This window comes from Oncorhynchus kisutch, linkage group LG4, assembly GCF_002021735.2.
Source record: "Oncorhynchus kisutch isolate 150728-3 linkage group LG4, Okis_V2, whole genome shotgun sequence".
Lineage (NCBI taxonomy): Eukaryota > Metazoa > Chordata > Actinopteri > Salmoniformes > Salmonidae > Oncorhynchus > Oncorhynchus kisutch.
In genome coordinates this window covers 39,228,487-39,256,184 of record NC_034177.2, presented here as the reverse complement: position 1 = coordinate 39,256,184, position 27,698 = coordinate 39,228,487, and the positions used below count along the sequence as shown (strand labels likewise).

The window sequence follows — 27,698 nt, the reverse complement described above, 5'->3', positions numbered from 1 at the left end:
GCCGCTTTTAAAAAAAAAGAGTTCATTCAAATTACAAAATGACATACTGGTTTCCTTACCCTGTCTTGTCTATGGACAAGGTATGACTGCAATCTATGATTTGGTTTAGTTTCATGGCACGGTTTTATTGCTTTAGCATTTGTGGGGAAAATCCTATTTAAGTCATGGTACTAGCATGGTATTAGCATTTTTCACACATCATGTTCAAATCATCTATACGGGACTTTGTTGAGCTACACAATCAATTTCAGATATATTCAGATGATTTGGACATGATGCGTGGGGCTCTCAAATGTGTGTCCTTGGCCTGGCTCACCCAAACACTCAATATGCATATTTCCTCCTTCACTTCACTAATGCATCACAATTGAATAGCTGTAAGCAAATGTTTAACTTTTATCACATAGCTTTCACCCATCATGCGATATTGGCAATTACCTCAAGGGAAAAATCATTTATAAGAAAGAGCATTTAATAAGCTTGACTGTTCCCATTAGAATGCTTGGTGGTCTGCACTCTCCAGCCTGCAGACAGTTGGATAAATAATGGGAGCTCCTGAGTTCCTCAGACTCCGTGATCCCCAACCTGTGAAATCTCCATGCACTCAATGACCCATTTCTCTAATCAAACCAGTATAAAGAAAATGCAAACACTCACTCATTCCATACTCAACATACAAACAATATCTCTCACCATAAGCCAGCCGCGAATCCCCTGGCACAGGACCACCTACTCGACAGAGATCCATATGTCAGAGCCTGGGAGATGTAAAAAGATGGTGAGGAAATGTGCTTCATGAACAGTGACTCTGCCCTGGGTGTTTCAGCTGAGTGTGAGCCAGCATCAGACACATCCTGGCTCTGAGGAGCTTTGCTTTCACAAGATTATAACAAGTGCTGATTTATTTCCCTGGAAACAATATGATTGGACGGGGAAAAAAAGCCAAACTATGTTCTCTGCATTTTACGTATCCCAGGATAACCCTTCAAGCATTGTAAAACTTCACTTTGGCAATAAAGCGTTGATATAGTAAACAACAGTGAATGAGTTGAACCGCAGAGTGAAGGAAAAACAGTCAACAAGTGCTCAGCATATGTGGGAACTCCTTCAAGACCGTTGGAAAAGCATTCCTCATGAAGCTGTTTGAGAGAATGCCAAGAATGTGCAAAGCATTCAAAAAGGCAAAGGGTGACTAAAATATATTTTGATTTGTCTAACACTTTTTTGGTAACTTTATGATTGTGTTATTTCATAGTTTTTACAATGTAGAAAATAGTAAAAATAAAGAAAAACCATTGAATGAGTAGGTGTCCAAACTTTTGACTGGTACTGTATATGTCTCCGAATGTCGACATTATTGAGTCCCTTGTTTCAAACCAGCAATCACTGCGGGGGACATTGGATGCAATAGTCAAGAGGGGAGGGGAGTAGTGGACTTGTTCTGTCTATGATGGAATATTCTCTCCAAAAGGGAACTTGCCAAGGTGTTAAGCACCATACTCCAAAATGCCACATTCACGTTGTCACTGAGGAAATAGTTAAAGAAACCAGAGAATCTTGGTACACAACTGAAGGTAGACAGGACCAAGGGTCCTACAGGATGTGAAAATATAGCCATTGAGTGTAAAAGACTGTCCTTCAGCATGTTGGATGCTGTCATTGGTGAAATGTCAGAAAGAACGCAACAACCAACTGGTTGAGGCCCTGTGTGCCCTTGACACAGAGAGCCATGAGTATATAGATGTGAAAAAGGTGAAACCACTGCTGGAACTTGGCAAAACAGATTAGGTGATAGCTACTGTAAGTTTAGTGACGCTCACCAGTTTTTGCAGACTGATATCGCCCTCTCCAAATGGACCCCACTTGATACCCTGCAATGATTCTCTGGGCCTCTCTCCGCTATGCCGACCGTGCTTAGTGCATTGAAACATGGATTGGCTTTTGGGATATCCGCAGCTACACGCGATTCCAAATTTCCCACTTTGACAAACTTGTTCAGTCAGCACAGAAGCATGCTATACCCAAGGGAAGCTCAACTAATCCAACTGGCATTTGAGGGGAATCTTACAAGAAGATTTCAGGGAAAATGTAATGATCGATTACTCAGGAAGTTCCACAGAGCATCAAGGAGGCTTCAACTCTTCTGAAAAGGTAAGAAACAATCTAGCTGTTTTGCTTTATCAACCTCTTTATTTTTGCGTGTAAGGCGCTGTCCATGGTGCTGAGAGCGTAGTGAAGATTTCGCACCAACCTGAATTATTAGTTAAAAGCATTTGTACTATGTTCATTGTGGTATAGCATGATATAAGCAGAAATCAATACAATTCCAATACAAGAACCCAAATGACGCCCCTGGGTATAGCTACATATCGGTACGTTTAGTCATAGAAAGATATTTGATTATGGTTTTCTTGGAAGCCTATTGGCTTTCGTGGTTGTAAATGGAACTGTTGGTATTGTTTATGCTAGGCTGGCATTGCTTAATTGATTCCATGGGTCGAATTTGATCCACAGAAGTGTATTGTGCTATATCACAACGTGTTGCTGAACTGATGAGTGGCTAATTTTCCATGTTTGAAGTGGGCCTATACTGTAGGCCTATTTATTTGGCAAGACAGCTGTGCATGGCTGCATCTCACTGTAGTAGGCTGTATGCTGTTTTGGATCTCAAGACGCCTTTTTTTACTGCGTTTGTTTACTGTAACTATCCTACATATAGATTGTGTCATGCCTTTAGCGATCTGATATTTTGTTTACTAGGCCTACTACCTCCTTTTTGTTCTGTATGCAGTCATTAATTCGCATGCGCAGTTGTGTCGGTATTCTAAGCCAAACTGCTATTCAGTATTTTTGTTTGCATAAATGTATAACTAGGCTGTTACTTTCAGCATTTAGCTAGCATTATTTTGGTAAGACAACAGTGTGTACGGTTGCATTCAAATAGGCTGCTTAATAGGCAAATTGCCCCATCTATCTTGTAGCCTGTATTCATTACCAAAACAGCCTTGTTACTTTAGTGTGTATGGCGCTGTCCGTGGTGCTGATACAGCGCACGGGACTACAGATTTCGCACCAACCTACACTATATATACACGCAAGAGTATTTGGACACCCCTTCAAATTAGTGGATTCGGGCCATTTCAGCCATACCAGTTACTGACAGGTGTATAAAAATCGAGCACAGCCACACAATCTCCCCAGACAAGCATTGGCAGTAGAATGGCCTTACTGAAGAGCTCCATGACTTTCAATGTGGCCCCGTCATAGGATGCCACCTTTCCAATAAGTCAGTTTGTCAAATTTCTGCCCTGGTCAACTGTAAGTGCTGTTATTGTGAAGTGGAAATATCTAGGAGCAACAACGGCTCAGCCGCAAAGTGGTAGGCCTCACAAGTTCACCGAACGGGACCGACGAGTGCTGAAGCACGTACAAATAGTCTGTCCTCAGTTGGAACACTCACTACAGAGTTCCAAACTGCCTCTGAAAGCAACGTCAACACAAGAACTGACTAATCTGTATTTGGCGGATGCCAGGACAACGCTACCTGCTCCAATGCACAGTGCCAACTAAAGATTGGTGGAGGAGGAATAATGATCTGGGGATGTTTTTCATGGTTCGGGCTAGGCCCCTTAGTTCCAGTGAAGGGACATCTTAACGCTAGAGCATACAATGACATTCTAGACAATTCTGTGCTCCAACTTTATGGCAACAGTTTGGGGAAGGCCCTTTCCTGTTTCAGTATGACAATACCTCCATGCACAAAGTGAGGTCCATACAGAAATGGTTTGTCGAGATCGGTGAAGAACTTGACTGGCCTGCACAGAGCCCGGACCTCAACCCCATTGAACACCCTTGGGATGAATTGGAACACCGACTGCGAGCCAGGCCTAAATGCCCAAAATCAGTATCCGACCTCATGAATGCTTGAGGTTGAATGGAAGCAATTCCCCGCAGCAATGCTCCAGCACCTAGTGAAAAGCCTTCCCAGAAGAGTGGAGGTTGTTATAGAAGCAAAGGGAGACCAACTCCATATTAATGCCCATGAGTTTGGAATGAAACGTTCCACAAAAAGATGAGCATAATTCAATGTAATTCCAATGCAAGACCCCCCCCCCCCCAAAAAAATGGCTGAATGTAATTGTCCCCTTAGTCACCTTATCCTGGTGCCCGGTTTTCTAGTCTCTCTTCCAAACTTAGCCACCCCGTCCCTGCATCATTTATCTGCAGGTTCAGCAGGTTTCCGTAGCTCAGAAGGCCCATGCAGTTGCCAGGGCCCAGGGTTGTAAAACATGAAGGATCCAGGCCGTTACACCCAAGGCTGTTAGCTAATCTTGAGGAAAGAGGGGATAGGACAGCCAGGTCCCCCTTGGATTCAGAGGGGGAAGGGAGGAGGGAAGAGCAGGCCAGGGGGAGGCTGGGACTGCCCATGCCAAAACGTACTGCTCTACAGTGTCAAAGAGTGTGTGAGAGTCAGAGTTCGACAGAGGAAGACAGCGAGACGAAAGGAGAAACCGAGTGGGATTGAAACAGAGGAGACAGAGCGTAGGCAGACAGAATGAGAGAAAATAAAGGGAAACAACAGATGTTATCAAGTTCTGCTCTCCTAGTACGACTGGTTCTTGCTGCTGCTCCAAAATACTGTACATCATTACATCACACTGTGTCTGGGAAATCTCCCATATGCACTAAAGTGCGCCGAAGAGCCCAATTTATCTGGAATAGAATCGCTCCTTACACACACACACACCCCGACATGTACTGTATGCATGAACAGGTGTGCATACACACACACACACACACACACAGGATGTGTTTTGTGAAGGGAGTGAGTAAAAGAATGAGTGATCTGTTCAATTAATCCATACGAGTATGTCAAGTGTGGAAACTTCCATCAGATAACGTAAGCCATCTTGTAATATAACTCCACTGTGGATGTATATAATCTATTCCTCCTGAGCATGTCTAACTCCATGTGAATCTTTATCAGTGTATCATGGTTAATTGTTTACCAGAAAGTGTTACGTTTGTTTACCTGGATTACATCACATGGAAGAAAGACTAACATGAACGTCGTGGGCAGTAGATCACCTGCTGGGTGTCGACAAACACTGGCGGTTCAACATGTAGAATAGTTGGCTAACTAATAGAAAATGTCAGCTGATATTTTGTGGCCTGAGGCGATAGGACAGCCACCAGCTGGGCACAGCCATCATTCATGTTGGTTTGGTTTTTCCTCTTAGAAAAGATAGGTTCTTAAAGTAATGTAAATTGAAAAACAAAGGCTAGCTCAAAAATAGCACAGCAATAGCATATCATCACACACCATGGACCCAAACACCCAAGTGTTGAGCAGTGAGCGCTCCCTTCCACTCTCTTAACATCTCCACAGAAGCATATTTCTGTACATCTTGAACCTCTTGAGATTGATTTGGAGTTTGTTGACCACTGTCTATAAAGAGAAGATGAAAATACAGTTGAAATGTAAGAGCAAAACTTACATTTGTGGCAACACAAAATATTTTATTCACATGGATGTGTCCTCCACAGAAATACAGCAGGAAAAACAAAACATTTATTTCTCTCTGGATACTCTACATGTAAGTCATTTTCAATGTAGTCATTGCGTGCCAGGAATATGGGACCAAATAAACTCAGCAAAAAAAGAAACGCACATTTTTCAGGACCCTGTCTTCAAAGATGATTCGTAAAAATCCCAAAACTTCACAGATCTTCATTGTAAAAGGTTTAAGCACTGTTTCCCATGCTTATTCAATTAACCATAAACAATTAATGAACATGCACCTGTGGAACGGTCGTTAAGACACTAACAGACAGTAGGCAAGTAAGGTCACAGTTATGAAAACTAAGGACACTAAAGAGGCCTTTCTACTGACTGAAAAACATCAAAAGAAAGATGCCCGGGGTCCCTGCTCATCTGCGTGAAAGTGCATTAGGCATGCTGCAAGGAGGCAGGAGGACTGCAGATGTGGCCAGGGCAATAAATTGCAATGTCCGTACTGTGAGACGCCTAAGACAGCACTATAAGGAGACAGGACGGACAGCTGATCATCCTCGCAGTGGCAGATCACGTGTAACAGCACCTGCACAGGATTGGTACATCTGAACATCACACCTGCGGGACAGGTACAGGATGGCAACAACAACTGCCCAAGTTACACCAGGAACGCACAATCCCTCCATCAGTGCTCAGACTGTCCGCAATAGGCCGAGAGAGGCTGGACTGAGGGCTTGTAGGCCTGTTGTAAGGCAGACACCAGACATCACCGGCAAGAACGTCGCATACAGGGAAGACATCCTCCTCCCTCATGTGATACCCTTCCTGCAGGCTCATCCTGACATGACCCTCCAGCATGACAATGACACCAGCCATACTGCTCGTTCTGTGTGTGATTTCCATCAAGACAGGAATGTCAGTGTTCTGCCATGGCCAGCGAAGATCCCGGAACTCAATCCCATTGAGCACGACTGGGACCTGTTGGATCGTGAGGTGAGGGCTAGGGCCATTCCCCCCAGAAATGTCTGGAAATTTGCTGGTGCCTTGGTGGAAGAGCTGGTGGCCACACCAGATACTGACCGTTACTTTGATTTTGACCCCCCCTGTTCAGGGACATATTACTCCATTTCTGTTAGTCACATGTCTGTGGAACTTGTTCAGTTTATGTCTCAGTTGTTGAATCTTGTTATGTTCATACAAATATTTACACATGTTAAGTTTGCTGAAAGTAAACGCAGTTGACTGTGAGAGGACGTTTCTTTTTTTGCTGAGTTTACAAAACATTTGAGCAATTGTATTAGTATAAAATATAATTACCACATTTTGAGCAAACAATATAGCTCAGTAATTTAATTACTTTATACAGTCATTATTGCTCATCTTTAACAAGGGTGTCAATAATTTCGGACCCCACTGTATGTGGGTTAACCAATATGAAAACAAGCTGGGAAAAGATGGCAACGAAAGCCGGGGTCCAGACCAGAAATTATGGACAATCATGAAAACTCAACCATGAATAAGTGCCCGTTTTAGGCTTGTACTACTTTCCACAGCAGTCCAACATGACACGATTGCAGGATGCTATAGAGGAGAACAGAACAGTATTGGTTGTGTAAAGTACGTGTCTAGGGGGTTAGCGTAGCCTACTGTAAATGTAAATTGAGCCAATCAGCTTAATTTATGATAGCTCCATGCTTTTCCAGTGCTGAGGTGTAGCCAGTGAGGGTCTGTCTGCCTGAGCAGCATCCCTCATGGGTGGGGTTTAATCCCAGGCCAGGTCCTCTTCTGATGATGACAATCAATCAGAGGAATAACTAAAACACTTCTCTTGATCTGTTCTGTTGACATTTGCTCATTTTTCTCTCTTATTTGTTTGTTCATTTAATTGTCTTTATTTATTGAATCCCCCACTCCCCATCCCTTTCATCCACACCTCTGTATCTCTGTGGTGGCCATCTCTCTCCCCAGGCCCTCAGGTGCCCACAGAACTGACGATCTGCACCACCTCCCCATTCTCCCCTGTTGGCAGATGGATGGATTCCTCCTTCACCTCCATCTCACCCTGCATGGCTGGGGCCAGTTCTGCTGCCTGGGAACAGAGAGTTGGGGAAGGAAAGGAGGGGAGGCAGGAGAAGGGGAGTGGGGGCGGGAGGAAGAGATGGGGAGGGAGGAAACAAGGGAGGCAAGAGGGGTAGGAGAAATGCAGGAGAATATAGGGAAGCCAGGGAAGAGAGAGTGAGGAGGACAGCAGAGGAAGGAGAGAGACAGAGCAGTGAGTTGGAGGGGAGAGGTGGAGAGAGAGGGAATATGAAGATGAAACCAAAGTAGAGCGAGAGAAAGAGAGAGACAAGTTATAAAATATAGCTGCAAGCAGACATTGCAGGGTTCAAGTTATGGTCCCATAGCGGCACCATCAGGACAATTTTGACACCTCGACCTAGGATGAGCTTCTTCTGTAATCCTTACCAAATATCAGAAATCAAAATCGAACAGATCATGCAGTATGCTTTTCATGTAATTTGGAAAAATGTTCATGACGTTGACTACTTTAAAATGTCTTCTCCAGAACCGCTCAGCACCAAATTTGGAGTATAGCATCTATGGATGCACGTCTTCAAACCTCTTAGATGTAAAGTCTTCTGTTTAGGGGACATGCGTGTTTCTGGTACTGGTTCAGACCGACATGTTTACTTATAAATCGTTCTGTGTACACTGAGCAATAGCCTAGGTTCCCAAGGACACAGTAGTATATTTTGGTGCACCTGTGTGACATAGGATGTGAAACCTGAAACCACTTAAGCTTGGATGTCCCTCCTACCATTTAATTCACTCTTCCGACTGTCCATCAACTCATGGCTGAACCATATGACAAAGCACATGCCTGAAATCCTTACATCGTAGCACAGCAGGGGAGAGTGGTTTCATCACTATAGCACATTCAGAGATTGATTTATAGCCATTAATCTAAAATGCTTAATAGATTTTAAACAAAAAACACTGTCATAGTTCCTAATGAGCTAGATCTCTGTGTGACATTCACAGCGGTGGGGGCAGATTTTTTTTATCAAGAAAATATGTACTTTACAGTTATAAGGAAGGTTAGTGGTTTTATCATTTGATTATACCATGTATATTTAGAAAGCATAAGTAATTTCAAGCCTTATTCAAACAATTTTGTTGAAGAGGAAATATAGTGAACAAAAATATATTGGTCCCAAGTTTCATGAGCTGAAAAGTTCCATACGCACAAAAAGCATCTCTCAAATGTTGTGCACAAATTTGTTTACATCCCTGTTAGTGAGCATTTCTCCTTTGCCAATATAATTCATCCATCTGACAGGTATGGTATATCAAGAAGCTGATTAAACAGCAGGATAATTACACAGGTGCACCTTATGCTGGGGACAAAAGGCCACTAAAATGTGCAGTTTTGTCACAACACAATGCCAAAGATGTCTGAAGTTGAGGGAGCGTGCAATTGCCATGCGACTACAGCAATGTCCAGCAGAGCTGTTGCCAGAGAATTTAATATTAATTTCTCTACCATAAGCCGCCTCCATTGTTTTGGAGAAATTGGCAGTACGCCCAAAGGGCCTTACAACTGGACAGTACATGTAACCACACCAGCCCAGGACCTCCACATCTGGCTTCTTCACCTGTGGGATGGCCTGAGACGAGCCACCTGGACAGCTGATGAAACTGTATTTTGCACAAACGTAGAATTTCTGCACAAAATATCAGAAATCGTCTCAGGGAAGCTCATCCGCGTGCTTGTCATCCTCACCAGGGAAGGGCTATAGTCTCTAATAAAATGCAGATGTATTATCTCCTGGGCCAACCTCTGATCTGAGAGGCATGGAGAGGTGGAATGGGTAAACCCCAGTAAAAGATGAGTCAAGGAAGAGTCACTGTGCACATAGAGAGAGAGAGAACCGTGTTGAGTCATTCTTTCCTGGCCGAGATGCCAATGTTCTCCCCAACAGCATACCTGCAGGTTTTTTTTCTGCATTTTGGAAAATGATTTAGCGTGGGAAAATATTCAGTGTTAACTTAAATGGCTTTAAAAACTGCTATTTTTTCCTCAGCCCCATGGCAAAACTTTCTAGATATGCAGGAAATTAGCCTTAAAACAGAATTTGTTTCTCTCTGCCTCATGGCAAATGTGTAGAATTACAGGAAAGTAGCTTTAAAACAGCAAAAAATGTAACACACCATTGACCACACCCTGCCCACAAACTAAGCCCAATTTGGACACAGGAAAAAAAAACTGAGCTGCATCTTTAAATTCTCTTACTCTCAATGTAGTGCAGCTGCACCGGGACACAGCAGTAAACTCAGCTCAACTCTCTAGGAACAGAGGTAAAACACTAGAGGATTGCCAACACATAACCTGCTCCACAGCAGTAAGATGAGGGAGGCCTTTTCTATTACAGCATATTGGATGACTTTCATTCATATTCCATTCGCCCAGCACAATGTAACAGCGATGGGTTTAGGCTACTACTTGATAGTAAAATTTTCCCTATATCTATCATGAGGTTGCAACAACCTAGCCTATGAATTAAAGTTTACAACATAGGTGCACATAGGTTGAGAGAAAGAATTTATGACGGACAGTGACACATTCAATACCACCTTGCACACTCTTGCCTGCATCTAGCTGATAGAGGGTGTAGTCATTAGTCCAACAGTTGCAAACGAGTTGGATTTTTTTTTACAAATTTTGTTCTGTTTGCTTCCGTTTAAGAAACGCTTTTCAACAGAATCAGCAGAATGAATAGACCCCTGATCACATGTAAACACAGTTCACTTTCATAGCAGCCATGTTGTATTCCTTATCACATCTATGCGCTCTCCTCCTCTCACCTTGTCCCATCGCTTGTGGACTTCAATGCACAGCATATCAGCTGTATGTGACCAGGCGGAAAAAACTACTTTCCAAGCCTACCAATATCACCACTACACACAGCCTTCATCATTGTCACCTTATAAGCTAAAGTAACGTCAGTCAACATAGCTAGTAGAACTAACATGTTAGTAAACCCGCTACAATCATGCACTAACGTTGTAGAGTCAGTAAGCTGTTTAGCACTTACACCGGCGGCAATACATTTGTAAAACCAAACGCTTACCTTGACTTGGAAGAGCTCCAGTGTTGTGTTGGATAGTCATAGCCAGCTAGCTAACATAGCATCCCTCTGTTTGAGCAGAGTGTTTGAGTAGGCTAAACAAGTTAGCTTGTCCACTTTCTCTCACTTGCTTCTCCTTCAAATATTCTCTTTCTCTCACTTTGAGTCAACTACTCACCACATTTTATGCACTGCAGGGCTAGATAGCTGTAGTTTATGCTTCCAGTACTAGATTAATTCTCTGATCCATTGATTGGGTGGACAACATGTCAGTTCATGTTGCAAGAGCTCTGATGGGTTGGAGGACATCCTCCAAAACTTGACATAATTACTGTGTAAGTCTATGGAAGGGGGTGAGAACCATGAGCCTCCTAAGTTTTGTATTGAAGCCAATGTACCCAGAAGCTTACGGCAAAAAAGCCTGTCAATATCTTACGGCAAAAAAAGAGCTTCTCGATATCAGGACAGCGATCACTCACCTCGGATTAGACAAAGATTCTTCAACAAGCAGGACGCACATGACATTCTCCGAACACCCGAGAAGACCGAAATCCCAGTTATTTGCAAGAGGAAGAGACGTAGGTACAGAGGAGATCGAGCGGGGTGCCTTGTAAGGATCTGCAGAAGGCGAGTGAGAAAGCTGCCGTGACCGTCAATATTACTCGCCAACATGCAATCATTGGACAATAAAATAGACAAGGTACGATCACGAATATCCTACCAACGGGACAAAACTATAATATATTATGTTTCACGGAATCATGGCTGAATGATGAAATGGATATTCAGCTAGAAGGACATACGCTGCACCCGCATAGAATAGAATAGCACATTCCGGTAAGACGAGGGGGGCGGTCTGTGCATATTTGTAAACAACAGTTGGTGCACAAAATCTAAGGAAGTCTCTAGATTTTGCTCGCCTGAAGTAAAGTATCTTGCGATAAGATGCAGACCACACTATTTGCCTAGAGAGTTTTCAGCTATACTTTACGTGGCAGTTTATGTACCATCACAGACAGATGATGGCACTAAGAACACACTCAGTCAGCTGTACAAAGAAATAAGCAAACAGGAAACCACTCACCCAGAGGTGGCCCTCCGGAGACTTTCATGCAGGGAAACTTAAATCAGTTCTACCTCATTTCTATCAACGTTAAATGTGCAACCAGAGGGGGAAAAAAATTCTAGATCACCTGTACTCCACACACAGAGATGCGTACAAAGCTCTCCCTCGCCCTCCATTTGGTAAATTCGACCACAATTCTATCCTCCTGCTTACAAGCAGGAAGCACCAGTGACTCAGTCTACCAAAAAAAGGGTCAGATGAAGCAGATGCTAAACTACAGGACTGTTTTGCTATCACAGACAGGAATATATTCCGTGATTCTTCCGATGGCATTGACATCACATCAGTCACTGGCATTATCAATAAGTGCATCGAGGACGTCGTCCCCACAGTGACTTTACGTACATTCGTGGCCAAAAGTTTTGAGAATGACACAAATATTAATTTTCACAAAGTTTGCTGCTTCAGTGTCTTTAGATATTATTGTCAGATGTTACTATGGAATACTGAAGTATAATTACAAGCATTTCATAAGTGTCAAAGGCTTTTATTGACAATTATATGAAGTTGATGCAAAGAGTCAATATTTGCAGTGTTGACCCTTCTTTTTCAAGACCTCTGCAATCCGCCCTGGCATGCTGTCAATCAACTTCTGGGCCACACTGATGGCAGCCCATTCGTGCATAAAAAATGCTTGGAGTTTGACAGAATTTGTGGGGCTTTGTTTGTCCGCCCGCCTCTTAAGGATTGACCACAAGTTCTCAATGGGATTAAGATACGGGGAGTTTCCTGGCCATGGACCCAAAATACCAATGTTTTGTTTCCCTATACACTTAGTTATCACTTTTTCCTTATGGCAAGGTGCTCCATCATGCTGGAAAAGGCATTGTTCGTCACCAAACTGTTCCTGGATAGTTGGGAGAAGTTGCCCTCGGTGGATGTATTGGTACCATTCTTTATTCATGGCTGTGTTCTTAGGCAAAATTGTGAGTGAGCCCACTCCCTTGGCTGAGAAGCAACTCCACACATGGTCTCAGGATGCTTTACTGTTGGCATGACACAGTACTGATGGTAGAGCTCCCCTTGTCTTCTCCAGACAAACTTTTTCCGGATTCCCCAAACAATTAGAAAGGGGATTCTTCAGAAAAAATGACTTAACCCCAGTCCAATCCCTGTACCTTTTGCAGAATATCAGTCTGTCCCTGATGTTTTTCCTGGAGAGAAGTGACTTCTTTGCTGCCCTTCTTGACACCAGGTCATCCTCCAAAAGTCTTTGCCTCACTGTGCGTGCAAATGCACTCACACCTCCCTGCTGCCATTCCTGAGCAAGTTCTGTACTGGTGGTGCCACAATCCTGCAGCTGAATCAACTTTAGGAGACGGTCCTGGCGCTTGCTGGACTTTCTTGGGCACCCTGAAGCCTTCTTCACAACAATTGAACCGCTCTCCTTGAAGTTCTTGATGATCTAATAAATGGTTGATTTAGGTGCAATCTTACTGGCAGCAAAATATCCTTGCCTGTGAAGCCCTTTTTGTGCAAAGCCTTTGATGACAGCACGTGTTTCCTTGCAGGTAACCATGGTTGACAGAGGAAGAACAATGATTCCAAGCACCACCCTCCTTTTGAAGCTTCCAGTCTGTTATTCGAACTCAATCAGCATGACAGAGTGATCTCCAGCCTTGTCCTCGTCAACACTCACACCTGTGTTAACGAGAGAATCCCTGACACGATGTCAGCTGGTCCTTTTGTGGCAGGGCTGAAATGCAGTGGAAATGTTTTTGGGGGATTCAGTTCATTTGCATGGCAAAGAGGGACTTTGCAATTAATTGCAATTCATCTGATCACTCTTCATAACATTCTTGCCATCATACAAACTGAGGCAGCAGACTTTGTGAAAATGTATATTTGTGTCATTCTCAAAACTTTTGGCCACGACTGTACATACCCTAACCAGAAGCCATGGATAACAGGCAACATTCGCACTGAGCTAAAGGGTAGAGCTGTCACTTTCGAGGTGCGGGACTCTAACCTGTTAGCTTGTAAGAAATCCTGCTATGCCTTCCAACGAACCATCAAACAGGCAAAGCATCAATACAGGCCTAAGATTGAATCGTACTACCCCCGGCTTGCAAACTATTACAGACTACAAAGGGAAGCACAGCCGCGAGCTGCCCAGTGACACAAGCCAACCAGATGAGCTAAATCACTTCTATGCTTGTTTCGAGGCAAGCAACACTAAGGCATACATGAGAGCATCAGCTGTTCTGGACGACTGTGTGATCACGCACTCCGTAGCCGACGTGAGTAAGACCTTTAAACAGGTCAACATTCACAAGGCTGTGGGGCAGATGGATTACCAGGACGTGTGCTCCGGGCACGTGCTGACCAACTGGCAGTCTTCACTAACATTTTCAACATGTCCCTGATTGAGTCTGTAATACCAACATGTTTAAAGCAGACCACCATAGTCCCTGTTCCCAAGAACGTGAATGCAAACTGCCTAAATGACTATGTAGTGCTTTGAAAGGCTGGTCATGGCTCACATCAACACCATTATCCCAGAAACCCTAGACCCACTCTAATTTGCATAGCGCCCAAACAGATCCACAGATTATGCAATCTCTATTGCACTCCACACTGCCCTTTCCCACCTGGACAAAAGGAACACCTATGTGAGAATGCTATTTGTTGACTACAGCTCAGCGTTCAACACCATAGTACCCTCAAAGCTCATCACTAAGCTAAGGATCCTGGGACTAAACACCTCCCTCTGCAACTGGATCCTGGACTTCCTGAATGGCCGCCCCCAGGAGGTGAGCTCCAACACTGGAGCTTCCCAGGGGTGCGTGCTCAGTCCCCTCCTGTACTCCCTTTTCACCCACGACTGTATCATGACGTGGCCCTCTTTGGGGATAGCGAGTACCATCCCCCTCTATTCACCATCCCCCCCCCTCTCTCTCACAACTTCTCTCTCTTCCCCCTAAACCCAGGCTCTGTTATCGCAGGTCATAAATTCCTAGAGGAGTCTCTCTCCTCATGGCCAGACAGTATAGAGAGAAGGTTTCACAGGAGATCAAAGGAACCTCTTCTACATCATAGAACTTGAGAACTGAACAATGTCCATGTTTTGGAGAATGTGTACACGGTCGGGAGAGAATCCAGCTACGACCGGTCCAACTCGTTTAATGTTTGTGAAACTCATGGGAGACAATACAGCCACATTACCAGAACTCAGTTTATACAAGAGTCTCAGTTGTGAGGCTTGCATCTAATTGTTGTACAACATGAATGAGTAAAGATGAAACTATTTGTGAAATTATGTAATGTGATTTTAAACTGTTTAATGAAGGAAACTCCAATTCCCTTTGGAGTTTAACTAAGTCATAGGCCCGCCCCATGAGCACAGACATTGATCTGTCATCGTGGGACAGCCCTTTCCTATGGTTTTGGATATAACACCCACCTTGGGAATTTCCCAGTAGACCAGTACCTCGATCACAGAGGGAGCTAAGGTTTGAGTAGAGACCATGCGTACCTCGACCATCGAGGGAGCTAAGGTTGTAATGGTTGCTGAATCTTTTAAACATACCACTTGGTTAAACTCTGAGACTATCGATACCGACAGAATAAGAGCAAATCTTTGATACTAATTACTAGTTTGCAGCTAGGAATTCTGTACCATTGAACGCGAAGACCGACAACTGCCGAAACATCGATCTATAAGAACATTTCTGTATGTTACTCTGAAATATCCATTCTAACCAAAGACTCCAGGGACGCACAGAGATCACGATGACACACTGAGCGTAAATATATATATTGATTGCAATTATTCCCGAATGAGTGAGCGTTCATGTGCAAAGGATTAGCATTTCAATTGTTAGAATTATCAACTGTGTGGTGTCTTTTGTATTTTGCGCCATACCGGTTTAGCCCACTAGGGCACAACCCCTATCATTTCTTTGTAACTATATCTACTTTGTTTGTTTGTTTATGCATTTCTGTGATTATTTTGTTAGTTAATAAATAAATGATTGAGACAATTGACGTATGGATGATTCACAGTGAAGACGGTTCGTTCAGATAACCAACAATTTAAGACGTTTGGAAGGAGACTAACGTGAGGTAAAGAATAATTCATTAATTAGAAGACTAATTGATCAGATGTTAAAATATCTGAAAGTTATTTTAGGAGAATTATAACTTTGTAATCTGAATATTTTCCTTGGAGCCCCGACTTCCTAGTTAATTATATTTACGTGATTAAACTAATCACCCTACAGAGGGAAGTGTGTGTGTATGGCCCAGTACATCACTGGGACTAAGCTGCCTGCCATCCAGGACCTCTGTACCAGGCGATATCAGAGGAAGGCCCTAAAAATTGTCAAAGACCCCAGTCACCAATCATAGACTGTTCTCTCTACTACCACATGGCAAGCGGTACGGGAGTGCCAAGTCTAGGACAAAAAGGCTTCTTCTCAACAGTTTTTGCCCCCAAGCCATAAGACTCCTGAATAGGTAAAAAAATGGCTACCCAAACTATTTGCATTGTGTGCCCCCCCCAACCCCTCTTTTACGCTGCTGCTACTCTCTGTTTATCATATATGCATAGTCACAAACACTACATTCATGTACATACTACCTCAATTAGCCCGACCACCAGTTCCCCCACACATTGGCTAACAGAGCTATCTGCATTGTGTCCCGCCACCCACCATCCCTTCGTTTACGCTACTGCTACTCTCTGCTTATCATATATGCAGTGTCAATTTAACCACATCTACAGTGGGGCAAAAAAGTATTTAGTCAGCCACTAACTGTGCAAGTTCTCCCACTTAAAAAGATGAGGCCTGTAATTTTCATCGTAGGTACACTTCAACTATGACAGACAAAATGAGGGAAAAAAATCCAGAAAATCACATTGTAGGACTTTTAATGAATTTATTTGCAAATTATGGTGGAAAATATGTATTTGGTCAATAACAAAAGTTTCTCAATACTTTGTTATATACCCTTTGTTGGCAATGACAGAGGTCAAACGTTTTCTGTAAGTCTTCCCAGGGTTTTCACATACTGTTGCTGGCATTTTGGCCCATTCCTCCATGCAGATCTCCTCTAGAGCAGTGATGTTTTGGGGCTGTTGCTGGGCAACACGGACTTTCAACTCCCTCCAAAGATTTTCTATGGGGTTGAGATCTGGAGACTGGCTAGGCCACTCCAGGACCTTGAAATGCTTCTTATGAAGCCACTCCTTCGTTGTCCGGGTGGTGTGTTTGGGATCATTGTCATGCTGAAAGACCCAGCCACGTTTCATCTTCAATGCCCTTGCTGATGGAAGGAGGTTTTCACTCAAAATCTCACGATACATGGCCCCATTCATTCTTTCCTTTACACGGATCAGTCGTCCTGGTCCCTTTGCAGAAAAACAGCCCCAAAGCATGATGTTTCCACCCCCATGCTTCACAGTAGGTATGGTGTTCTTTGGATGCAACTCAGCATTCTTTGTCCTCCAAACACGACAAGTTGAGTTTTTAACCAAAAAGTTATATTTTGATTTCATCTGACCATATGACATTCTCCCAATCTTCTTCTGGATCATCCAAATGCTCTCATTCACTAGGTCCCCCCGTGTGGTTCTGGGATTTTTGCTCACCGCTCTTGTGATCATTTTGACCCCACGGGGTGAGATCTTGCGTGGAGCCCCCGATCGAGGGAGATTATCAGTGGTCCTGTATGTCTTCCATTTCCTAATAATTGCTCCCACAGTTGATTTCTTCAAACCAAGCTGCTTACCTATTGCAGATTCAGTCTTCCCAGCCTGGTGCAGGTCTACAATTTTGTTTCTGGTGTCCTTTGACAGCTCTTTGGTCTTGGCCATAGTGGAGTTTGGAGTGTGACTGTGAGGTTGTGTACAGGTGTCTTTTATACTGATAACAAGTTCAAACAGGTGCCATTAATACAGGTAACGAGTGGAGGACAGAGGAGCCTCTTAAAGAAGAAGTTACAGGTCTGTGAGAGCCAGAAATCTTGCTTGTTTGTAGGTGACCAAATACTTATTTTCCACCATAATTTGCAAATAAATTCATTAAAAATCCTACAATGTGATTTTCTGGATTTTTTCTCTCTCATTTTGTCTGTCATAGTTGAAGTGTACCTATGATGAAAATTACAGTTCTCTCTCTCTCATATTCTTAAGTGGGAGAATATGCACAATTGGTGGCTGACTAAATACTTTTTTGCCCCACTGTACATGTACATACTACCTCAATCAGCCCGACTAACCGGTGCCTGTATATAGCCTTGCTACTGTTATTTTTCACTGTCTTTTTACTGTTGTTTTTATTTCTTTACTTACCTATTGTTCACCGAATACCTTTTTTAATTTTTTAATTGCACTGTTGGTTAGAGCCTGTAAGTAAGCATTTCACTGTAAGGTCTATCTATACCTGTTGTATTCGGCGCATGTGACAAATAAACTTAGATTTGATTAGAAGCTAGCTGTCCTCTAGCTACACCATGGTGCTACCCTACAACATGCTGTTGTGGCTACTGTAGACCTTAATTGCAAAATTGTGTGTTTTAATCAATTATTTGATGACATTAGATATTTAGTATATTTGTATATGAAATTCACTGAGGATGGTCCTCCCCTACCTCCTCTGAGAAGCCTCCACTGATCCCCAAGTTACCCAAGCTATTGCGCACAGAAGACGTGTCTGGTGCACCAGACTAGCCAACACAAGACAAAGGTGAGTTGATACCAGCTGGTGTCTGATCTGGACAACAGTATTATATCCACGCTGAAAAGATTTCACTAGATTAAACCAAACTCTCATGACATCAACATAAGTAGCAGCCATGAAATCAGCCCTGCAACAGAAAGCTCACAGCTTAAACTATGCAACCACCTAGCTACAGCATCCAACCAAGCGCAGATCCCAGGATCGTATCCATTAGAGCACACCATTGGAAACCATTTAAATATGTTTTTCAACAGAAATATAAAACAAGAGGTTGTTATTGAGCAAGTCCTGGTAGTCCCTCCCTGTTTCAGTCAGCTTTCTTCCATTTTGGTGCCTAATGAATATGACCCAGGTGTCAAACAAAAAAAACTATTCTTATTCATCTCCGCAATTGTTTTTCATCTGGTTATAACAGGCATCTCTGGCACCGTATGAGGACCCCGCCCAGGACCAGACCCTGTTAGGGTGTAATAGGGCCAGCTTTAGACCTGACCAGTGTCTAAACCATCACAAGGCTAAATGTAAAAAAAAAACATAGCATAATGTATCACGAGGCCAAACAGGCCTTCCTGTTCAGAAATATCTTATTTGAATCTAGCTTGTGTACTTTATTTGATCTAGCTTGTGTAATGGAAACTATTAAATAAAGAGGGAGAAAAAATGTAAAAGATAAATAAATAAAAAGCTGAAGCAATTTTTCAAGAGCTTAGTTATAAATGCTACCATATGTTTGGGAAAACAGTTCGACACATTTCAGGGAGGGGAAAATGTAGTGACCTTTCCCTGACCTTAGAACTGGAAAGGGCAGCAACCCAACGGTCAGTATTGGCCTTGAGTGTACTACATCTCACAAGCCCACTGTGATTGATTTGCTGAATGTTTAAAGGCCCACTCTGACATTAACAGACGTTTTGATATGAATTTGAATGTTAGCCTACATTTCTCAAACCCCAATCCCTCAGCTTTATAGCAAACAAGGTGGAGGTTTGGTGGCCACCGTTTTGTTGAATTTCAAAATAAGGAGTGGGCCTCTAAAACCTTGTTAAATGACAATGGAGTAGTCTCTCTTTGAATAGCCTAACAGAACAGAATGTGGTGGCTTTTCAACAGTTGTATTTCTCTCCCCTGCCTGGTCCATATGCCCTTGGTTAACCCAAGAGGCTTAATTTCATCTCTTGGGAACAGGAAACTGGAGATTGATCAGGGCCCAGTCAACTTTGTTGATTTCTGTTAAGCTGCCTGTGTACAATCAACCATTAGAACAAATAAAGCCCATTCACAAAAGTGTACACAAACAACGGTCTGATTGCTGAGAGAGGGGAGAGGAGAGAGAGGTGAAATGGAACCCAGACCGCAGCTAAACACAATGTATGGGGTGGCAATCATGTATACACCTATAGAAACATCACAAACACAAGCCTGGTGGAAGTGAGGGAGAGAAATTCATTAATTTAGGATGTCTATGGTTCCAAGAGGGGAATGGGGGATGGGTGGGACCAATTACACAACCGACAAAGGATGCCATGCCTCATTCAGCTTATCGCCCCCCAAAAAAGTGATAGGTGGTGGGGGCAGGACATTCTCTGTGTATGCATAGGTATACAATCACATCGGTCCAAATTAACAAGGAGACTCAAATTACTTCAACTCCGAGCAGGACTGGCATTTCTACAAACAGCCAAACAAATCACTTTTAAAAGAGCCAAGCTTTTTTCGGGTCCTCTTTTTATAATGTCACGCAGGGACGAATTGGTGATGGGACGAATCAGAGATATCCATATAAAACTTGACTTTTGGGGAAGTGAGCAAACCAAGCATTACGGAGGACATGTGGCATTCAACATGGTTTTCAAGAAAAAAAAACGAGTGAAAAACTAAGCGAAGGTCTCGTTCTTTTGTTGTGTTTCTGGCCTTGCCAAGTTGACCACATAAAAGGAGGGACTGCTGTGGGTGCCTATGCACCCTTACTGCTTTCAACACATGGCTCCCATTCTCTGAACTCAACCATCAAGGGATTCAAAGCTAATCTAGTAATTATTACTTTCCTCTTTCTGAAGCTGCATCTGTGCATTTTACATTGTTAAATTAAAACACAAACTCTAGGACTTAAAGGAGACGGGCATTCCTTTGAATGGAAGCATGACAATAGGGAGAAAAGCGGAGTGTTGAGTACCTGCAAGCAGTTTGGTGAAATTGCTAATTATGACACTGGCACTTTGATTTCAACATGTCACTAATTATAAGGAGGAAGAGCATCGCACCACATAGTTTTACTGGGATATTGCACAAGATGGTGTGAGTCATTAAAGGGGGTGTGAGAGACTGAATGTCTGTGTGAGCTCTTAACCACTCAGGTATATTTAGAACCCAACCCTCTATACTCCTCCCCCACCTCACCTACCCCCAATGTCCCTAACATCTGAACCAGCTTTAACACCCCTACACACAACACCCATTCAACCACCTACTCTAACATCTGCAAATACCTACTTCATTCATATCCTCTTCATCCATTTCTCCCTCACCTCCACAATACCTTACACTAATCCACCCCCCTCCAGAGGCCTGTGATGCCACCATCATGATTTGGTTAGAGTTTACTACAGTGTCTGTAAATAAATATTGAAAATGGAAAGAAGTGTAGGGCACTCAACCAACGTGAGTCAAGGTGCAACCAAAACATTTGATCATCATTGAAAAAGGCGCAATGATGCGTCTTTTCCTTTTCAATGAATATTGATAACCCATGTATTTGTCTCTGCCTGCAAATCGTCCCGCTCCTAGAAGGTAGGCTATAGGCTATGCAAAATGTAAAAGAAAGTGCATGTATCCGCTCCCATCATTGTTGCTGCCTCAAGTTTAGTAGCCTACCTCTCCTAGATGGGTTTGCGAGATCAGCTGCGCGTGTGGTCTCTATTAAATAGAGTAGGCTATATGCAAGGAAATGAAGGAAATGTACTTCCTAAATATGATTAAGCTATAGTTTAAGCCTACCACATTGTCTGGAAATAAATATTGATCAATCATATTTGTCTCTGCCTCCAAGCGTTCTGCTCCTATTAAGGTAGGTTATTTTGCAACACATAGCTCAAGAGAAAGTGCAAGTGTCCGTTCTCGAGCTAATTCTGTCTCTCTTTCAAACTAAGTTTAGCCTATTCGCTGACGTAGCCCAGTAATACTGATAGCCTAATATAAATAATGAGAAACTCTGGTAATTTAACCTATTTCTTGGGTTATTTTTTACACATTTTGATATTGCCTACTGAATGCAAAATAGCTGGGACCATGGCGGTCAAGTGATCGGTGTCAAATACACCTAAAATAACATTTGTGGGACTGCGGTTGGGTTCGTGACCAGTTCTTGAGGGAGCTGGTAGGAATCCGACAAAAAGCCAGCGGGACCGGGCGGTTACAGTATGAAAAGCTGTGGCAGAGTGATGAGGAAATCAGTCCCGCACAGACCTCTAATGTACCTTTGCAGTCTACTTTGCTGGATGTTTGTAAATGTAAAAAGGTGTACCTCAGGAGTTTGAGCAACAGGAAGTTGGAACCGATGCTAAGATGCAAAAGAGAAGGTCAGAAATGCTGCTGTCAGGCCCACCGGACTCAATGGCCAGTTCATCCAAGGACGTGTGCCTGTCTGTCTCCGGGTGTTTGTGTGCGTTCCTCACCTGTACAGTAGCGGTGTGCTCGTTGACAGAGGCCAGTTGGACGTACTGCACTTGGATGTCACTGGCCTGTAGGGGGGAGCCCTCCACTGTTGTGGCCCCTCCGTCAGCTGACGCCACTGCTATCAGCTGGGCCCCACGCAGCACCTGACCAGGGGGAGGGAGAACGTGAGAGAAAGAGGGGAGGTGGGATAGAATGTGAGAGAGAAAAAGTACGAGAAAAAGAGGGAGGAAGAGGGGAGCGAAAGGGGAGATATTAATATAAAATGTAATTGAAAAAAAGAGGAAATCTTTATCACAATTAATTTGCTTAAATTAATCACGAAACTATTGTTACTATAATTGCAATAACAATTTTGTCTGTGGTGAGTGCTTGTGCAAGGGTCAACCAATGTGTCTGTGTGTCAAACTTCAACACACACAACCCTCAGAAGAGGTCTGCTTAGCATCACCCAAAATGGCACCCTATTCCTTACATAGTGCACTGATTTTGACCAGTGCTCATAGTGCACTGCTTTTGACCAGGGCTCAGGTCAGAAGAAGTGCACTATATAGAGAATAGGGTGCCATTTCAGATGCAGACAGTGTTAGCTGCTTTTGCCAGCTAGCTAATGCTCTGAATCAAGAGTTTACTGCCAGGACCTGGGTCTGCTCTGTAACTAACTGGCTGGCTACACTTCCCTGAAGAGAGGCCAATTAAAACAAACAGCAGAAAGACATTTATGCTCTGATGTGTGTTTACATTTATTAGTCACAACTATCAGGGTGTAACAAGCACAGACTAGCGCCACACACACACACACACACACACACACACACTAGAAGGAGAGAACGCTCCTTCTTTAGGGAAAATCTAGCAAACAAGTCTCGGAGGATGCAGGGGACCAATAGGGAACGCTTAAAGACAGATCAGCCAATAAGAGCCCTACCATTTGAAAAGTGTTTTGTTTCCCCATGCACAGCCGCCATGGAGAGAGACAGCGAGAGAAAAGGAGAAAGATAGAACACAGAGAAGAGGAGAGAGAGACAGCGAGAGAAAAGGAGAAAGATAGAACACAGAGAAGAGGAGAGAGAGACAGCGAGAGAAAAGGAGAAAGATAAAACACAGAGAAGAGGAGAGAGAGACAGCGAGAGAAAAGGAGAAAGATAAAACACACAGAAGAGGAGAGAGAGACAGCGAGAGAAAAGGAGAAAGATAAAACACACAGAAGAGGAGAGAGAGGGGAAACCCCTAAACCCTGTTGTGTTGAACTACAGCCAAGCTGTGCCAGAGCTCGTTTTTTAACACACTCATTAATAATCGAGCACGATGGGGCAGCTGAAACATGGTGTGGGGTATTCCTGTAGATTTACATTCACACACACTATAGGAAACCGGGGCTATAGGTTTAGAGTTATGACTTCTAGACCTAATTGGATAACATACAGTAGGCCAACTGTAATAAGTTGTTGAATGTGCAAACAGACATGCAAAGCTAACATACATCTGACCCAGCAAGACTGATTGAGGGAAATATTAAGTGACCTGTGTGTGTGTTTGATACTATACTTGTGAAGACCAGAAATCCTCACAAGAATAGTACATTTGTACTATGAGGACATTTGGCCGGTCCTAAAACGGGAAAAAGCCATTTAAGGCGTTGGGGTTAGGTTTAGGGTTAGAATTAGGAGTTAAGGCAAGTAGGATTTTGAATGCGAATCAACGGTTGGTCCCCAAAAAGTCCTCACAGGTATAGTAAGACAGCTGTGTGTGTGTGTGTGTGTGTGTGTGTGTGTAAATAAAACCATGGCTCTCGCTTGCATTTAATACTCTACACTACAACATGGTCTGTCTCTCTCTACCTCTTGCATGATGTGAAGCTTCTCTGGTATTTGATGCCATCTCCAGCTCTAACCCAGTCTAACTTACTCCCATGCTAGTAGAGTAGAGCAGCTGGGTGAAGGCCTAACAGACATTCCCAATTTGGGGATGAATCAGAATCTGGATAAAAAAACAAAACCTTAAAAACCCCAATTACAGATGCTGTATGTGACCCACTTGCCCTACCAACCCGCCCCCTTCCACCCCCAACCAAACCCCGACCTTCACTTTGAAGTTGCTGACTCTGTCATGTGTTTTGTGAGTAGTGTTAACCCACCGGGCTCTGGGGGGGGGGGGGGGGGGGGGGGTCAGGCTCCAGGAGATTTAGACAGATTTTTTCACTTCACCACAATGTCTGATGCAGCCAGAACACACCATTCCCAGCCAGCCTGATGGGAGCTATTAGATGAAAAGGAAGCCTCAATGGCTACGCTAGCCAGATCAGTGCCACAAAATAAGATAGACATAGTGAATTAGAGACCGGCTGATTTGGGGTGACGGTAGCCTTGAGAGACGGGCAATTAATCAGAGAGTTGACTGTTCAAATACCAGGGCTGACAGAGGAATCCTGCAGGAGTGAGCCAGCAGCTGGAGGGTTGCTGGGTCTAATATCCTATGTCCTACCTACTACCATTTTGCCCTTGAGCAAGGCTCTTAACCCCCCAAATCTGCTCCAGTGGCACTGCTCTGTGGTATTGTAATATACACGCACACACTAACAGGGTGTGTGTGATTCAAATCAAATGTTATTGGTCACATACACGTTTAGCAGATGTTATTGCAGGTGTAGCGAAATGCTTGACAAGGGGTCCGTACACACACTGACCACTTACAGAGGGTCATAGCCTTGGTCTGAGAGGGGTCTTGCTGAGAGTCATCTGATTGAACATACACAAACTGAAGGCTGCAGATTGTAGTCTGAGTGGTAGTGTATACACAAACTGATCACAGCGAAACAGACTGACCAAGGGCCATTACAGACAGTAAAATCGATTGTAAACATTCTATTATATGCATCTGCGGTACATCAAAAGTCAGCTCTGCATAAAAAGACAGACGGCTGTGAAATAAATACAGATAGGCCATCCTTCATATGAACCCTGTAGAAAGACTAGGCTTAATCGGTTTATTAGGGATACACACATTCAACCCTAGTCATTTACATACAGGTGGAGCAGGAATGTCATGACAGTAGGCTAGGAATGTAGTTGGTACTAAATTAAAATGCTTAAGCTGGTATATGGGGGGTGGGGGGGGGGGTGATAGGTGAAAATGAGAAAGCAGGTAATGAAAGACTGACAGGTAGATGTGGTGGGTAATGAACGAAAATAGTTGAGCCGGTGTGTGGGGGGGTAATAGGTGAAAAGGAACATGTTAATAGATAAAGAGGAGCTAAATTATAACTTACAACATGATGAATGAATTCAACAAGGCAGGTACAGTGGGGCAAAAAAGTATTTAGTCAGCCACCAATTGTGCAAGTTCTCCCACTTAAAAAGATGAGAGGCCTGTCATTTTCATCATAGGTACACTTCAACTATGACAGACAAAATGAGAAAAAAAATCCAGAAAATCACATTGTAGGATTTTTTATGAATTTATTTGCAAATTATGGTGGAAAATAAGTATTTGGTCACCTACAAACAAGCCAGATTTCTGTCTCTCACAGACCTGTAACAACTTCTATAAGAGGCTCCTCTGTCCTCCACTCGTTACCTGTATTAATGGCACCTGTTTGAACTTGTTATCAGTATAAAAGATACCTGTCCACAAGCTCAAACAGTCACACTCAAACTCCACTATGGCCAAGACCAAAGAGCTGTCAAAGGACACCAGAAACAAAATTGTAGACCTGCACCAGGCTGGGAAGACTGAATCTGCAATAGGTAAGCAGCTTGGTTTGAAGAAATCAACTGTGGGAGCAATTATTAGGAAATGGAAGACATACAAAGACCACTGATAATCTCTCTCGATCTGGGGCTCCACGCAAGATCTCACCCCGTGGGGTCAAAATGATCACAAGAACGGTGAGCAAAAATCCCAGAACCACACCTAGTGAATGACCTGCAGAGAGCTGTGACCAAAGTAACAAATCCTACCATCAGTAACACATTACGCCGCCAGGGACTCAAATCCTGCAGTGCCAGACGTGTCCCCCTGCTTAAGCCAGTGCATGTCCAGGCCCATCTGAAGTTTGCTAGAGAGCATTTGGATGATCCAGAAGAAGATTGGGAGAATGTCATATGGCCAGATGAAACCAAAATATAACCTTTTGGTAAAAACTCAACTCGTCGTGTTTGGAGGACAAAGAATGCTGAGTAGCATTCAAAGGGACTCAAAACCATACCTACTGTGAAGCATGGGGGTGGAAACATCATAATTTGGGGCTGTTTTTCTGCAAAGGGACCAGGACGACTGATCCGTGTAAAGGAAAGAATGACTGAATGACTGGGGCCATGTATCGTGAGATTTTGAGTGAAAACCTTCCATCAGCAAGGGCATTGAAGATGAAACGTGGCTGGGTCTTTCAGCATGACAATGATCCCAAACACACCGCCCGGGCAATGAAGGGGTGGCTTCATAAGAAGCATTTCAAGGTCCTGGAGTGGCCTAGCCAGTCTCCAGATCTCAACCCCATAGAAAATCTTTGGAGGGAGTTGAAAGTCTGTGTTGCCCAGCAACAGCCCCAAAACATCACTGCTCTACAGGAGATCTGCATGGAGGAATGGGCCAAAATACCAGCAACAGTGTGTGAAAACCTTGTGAAGACTTAAAGAAAACGTTTGACCTCTATCATTGCCAACAAAGGGTATATAACAAAGTATTGAGAAACTTTTGTTATTGACCAAATACTTATATTCCACCATAATTTGCAAATAAATTCATAAAAAATCCTACAATGTGATTTTCTGGAATTTTTTTCCTCATTTTGTCTGTCATCGTTGAAGTGTACCTATGATGAAAATTACAGGCCTCTCTCATCGTTTTAAGTGGGAGAACTTGCACAATTGGTGGCCGACTAAATACCTTTTTGCCCCACTGTAAGTAAAGAAGTAGGTATTTGGTAAAAATGGTGGAGCTGGTATGAGTTAGGGAGTAACAGTGTAGGTAAACAAGGCAGGGCAGGTACTTAATGATTAGCGAATAATGATTAATTGATTCTGACCTTGATAGGTAAAGAAAAATTCCAAGTGTGTTAGGTGTAGCATTTGACTGTCTACTAGTATATTTAGAGTGCCATTAGAAAATATTAAGACCCATTCCCTTTATGTTATGTTACAGCCTTATTCTAAAATGGATTAACTAAGAAAAAAATCCTCAATCTACACACAATAATGACAAAGCAAAGACATGTTGTTAGACATTTTTGCAAATGTATATATTTTTTTAACAGAAATGTATTATTTAAAAGTATACAGATTCTTTGCTTTGAGATTCAAAATTGAGCTCAGGTGCATCCTGTTTCCATTGATCATCCTTGAGATGTTTCTACAACTTGATTGTAGAGTCCATGATTTGGAAAGTCACACACCTGTCTATACAAGGTCCCACAGTTGACAGTGCATGTCAGAGCAAAAACGAAGCCATGAGGTCGAAGGAAGTGTCCGTAGAGTTCCGAGACAGGATTGTGTTGAGGCACAGATCTGGGGAAGGGTACCAAAACATTTCTGCAGCATTGAAGATCCCCCAAGATCACAGTGGCCTCCATCATTCTT

The 27,698-nt window shown here is 43.2% G+C and overlaps 1 protein-coding gene across 1 annotated transcript in view; it reads right to left on the bottom strand.

Moving 5' to 3' along the window:
- Positions 1-5,499: 5,499 nt before the first annotated feature.
- LOC109889512 (protein BANP-like) overlaps positions 5,500-27,698 on the bottom strand; it is a 70,263-nt gene continuing 48,064 nt past the window's right edge. Inside the window, exons 12-13 of the mRNA XM_020480980.2 lie at positions 22,125-22,268; positions 5,500-7,604 (exon numbers count right to left, since the gene is read on the bottom strand). Coding sequence (XP_020336569.1) covers positions 7,488-7,604; positions 22,125-22,268 — 261 coding nt within the window. The 3' untranslated portion in view covers positions 5,500-7,487. The remainder of the gene's footprint in view (positions 7,605-22,124; positions 22,269-27,698) is intronic.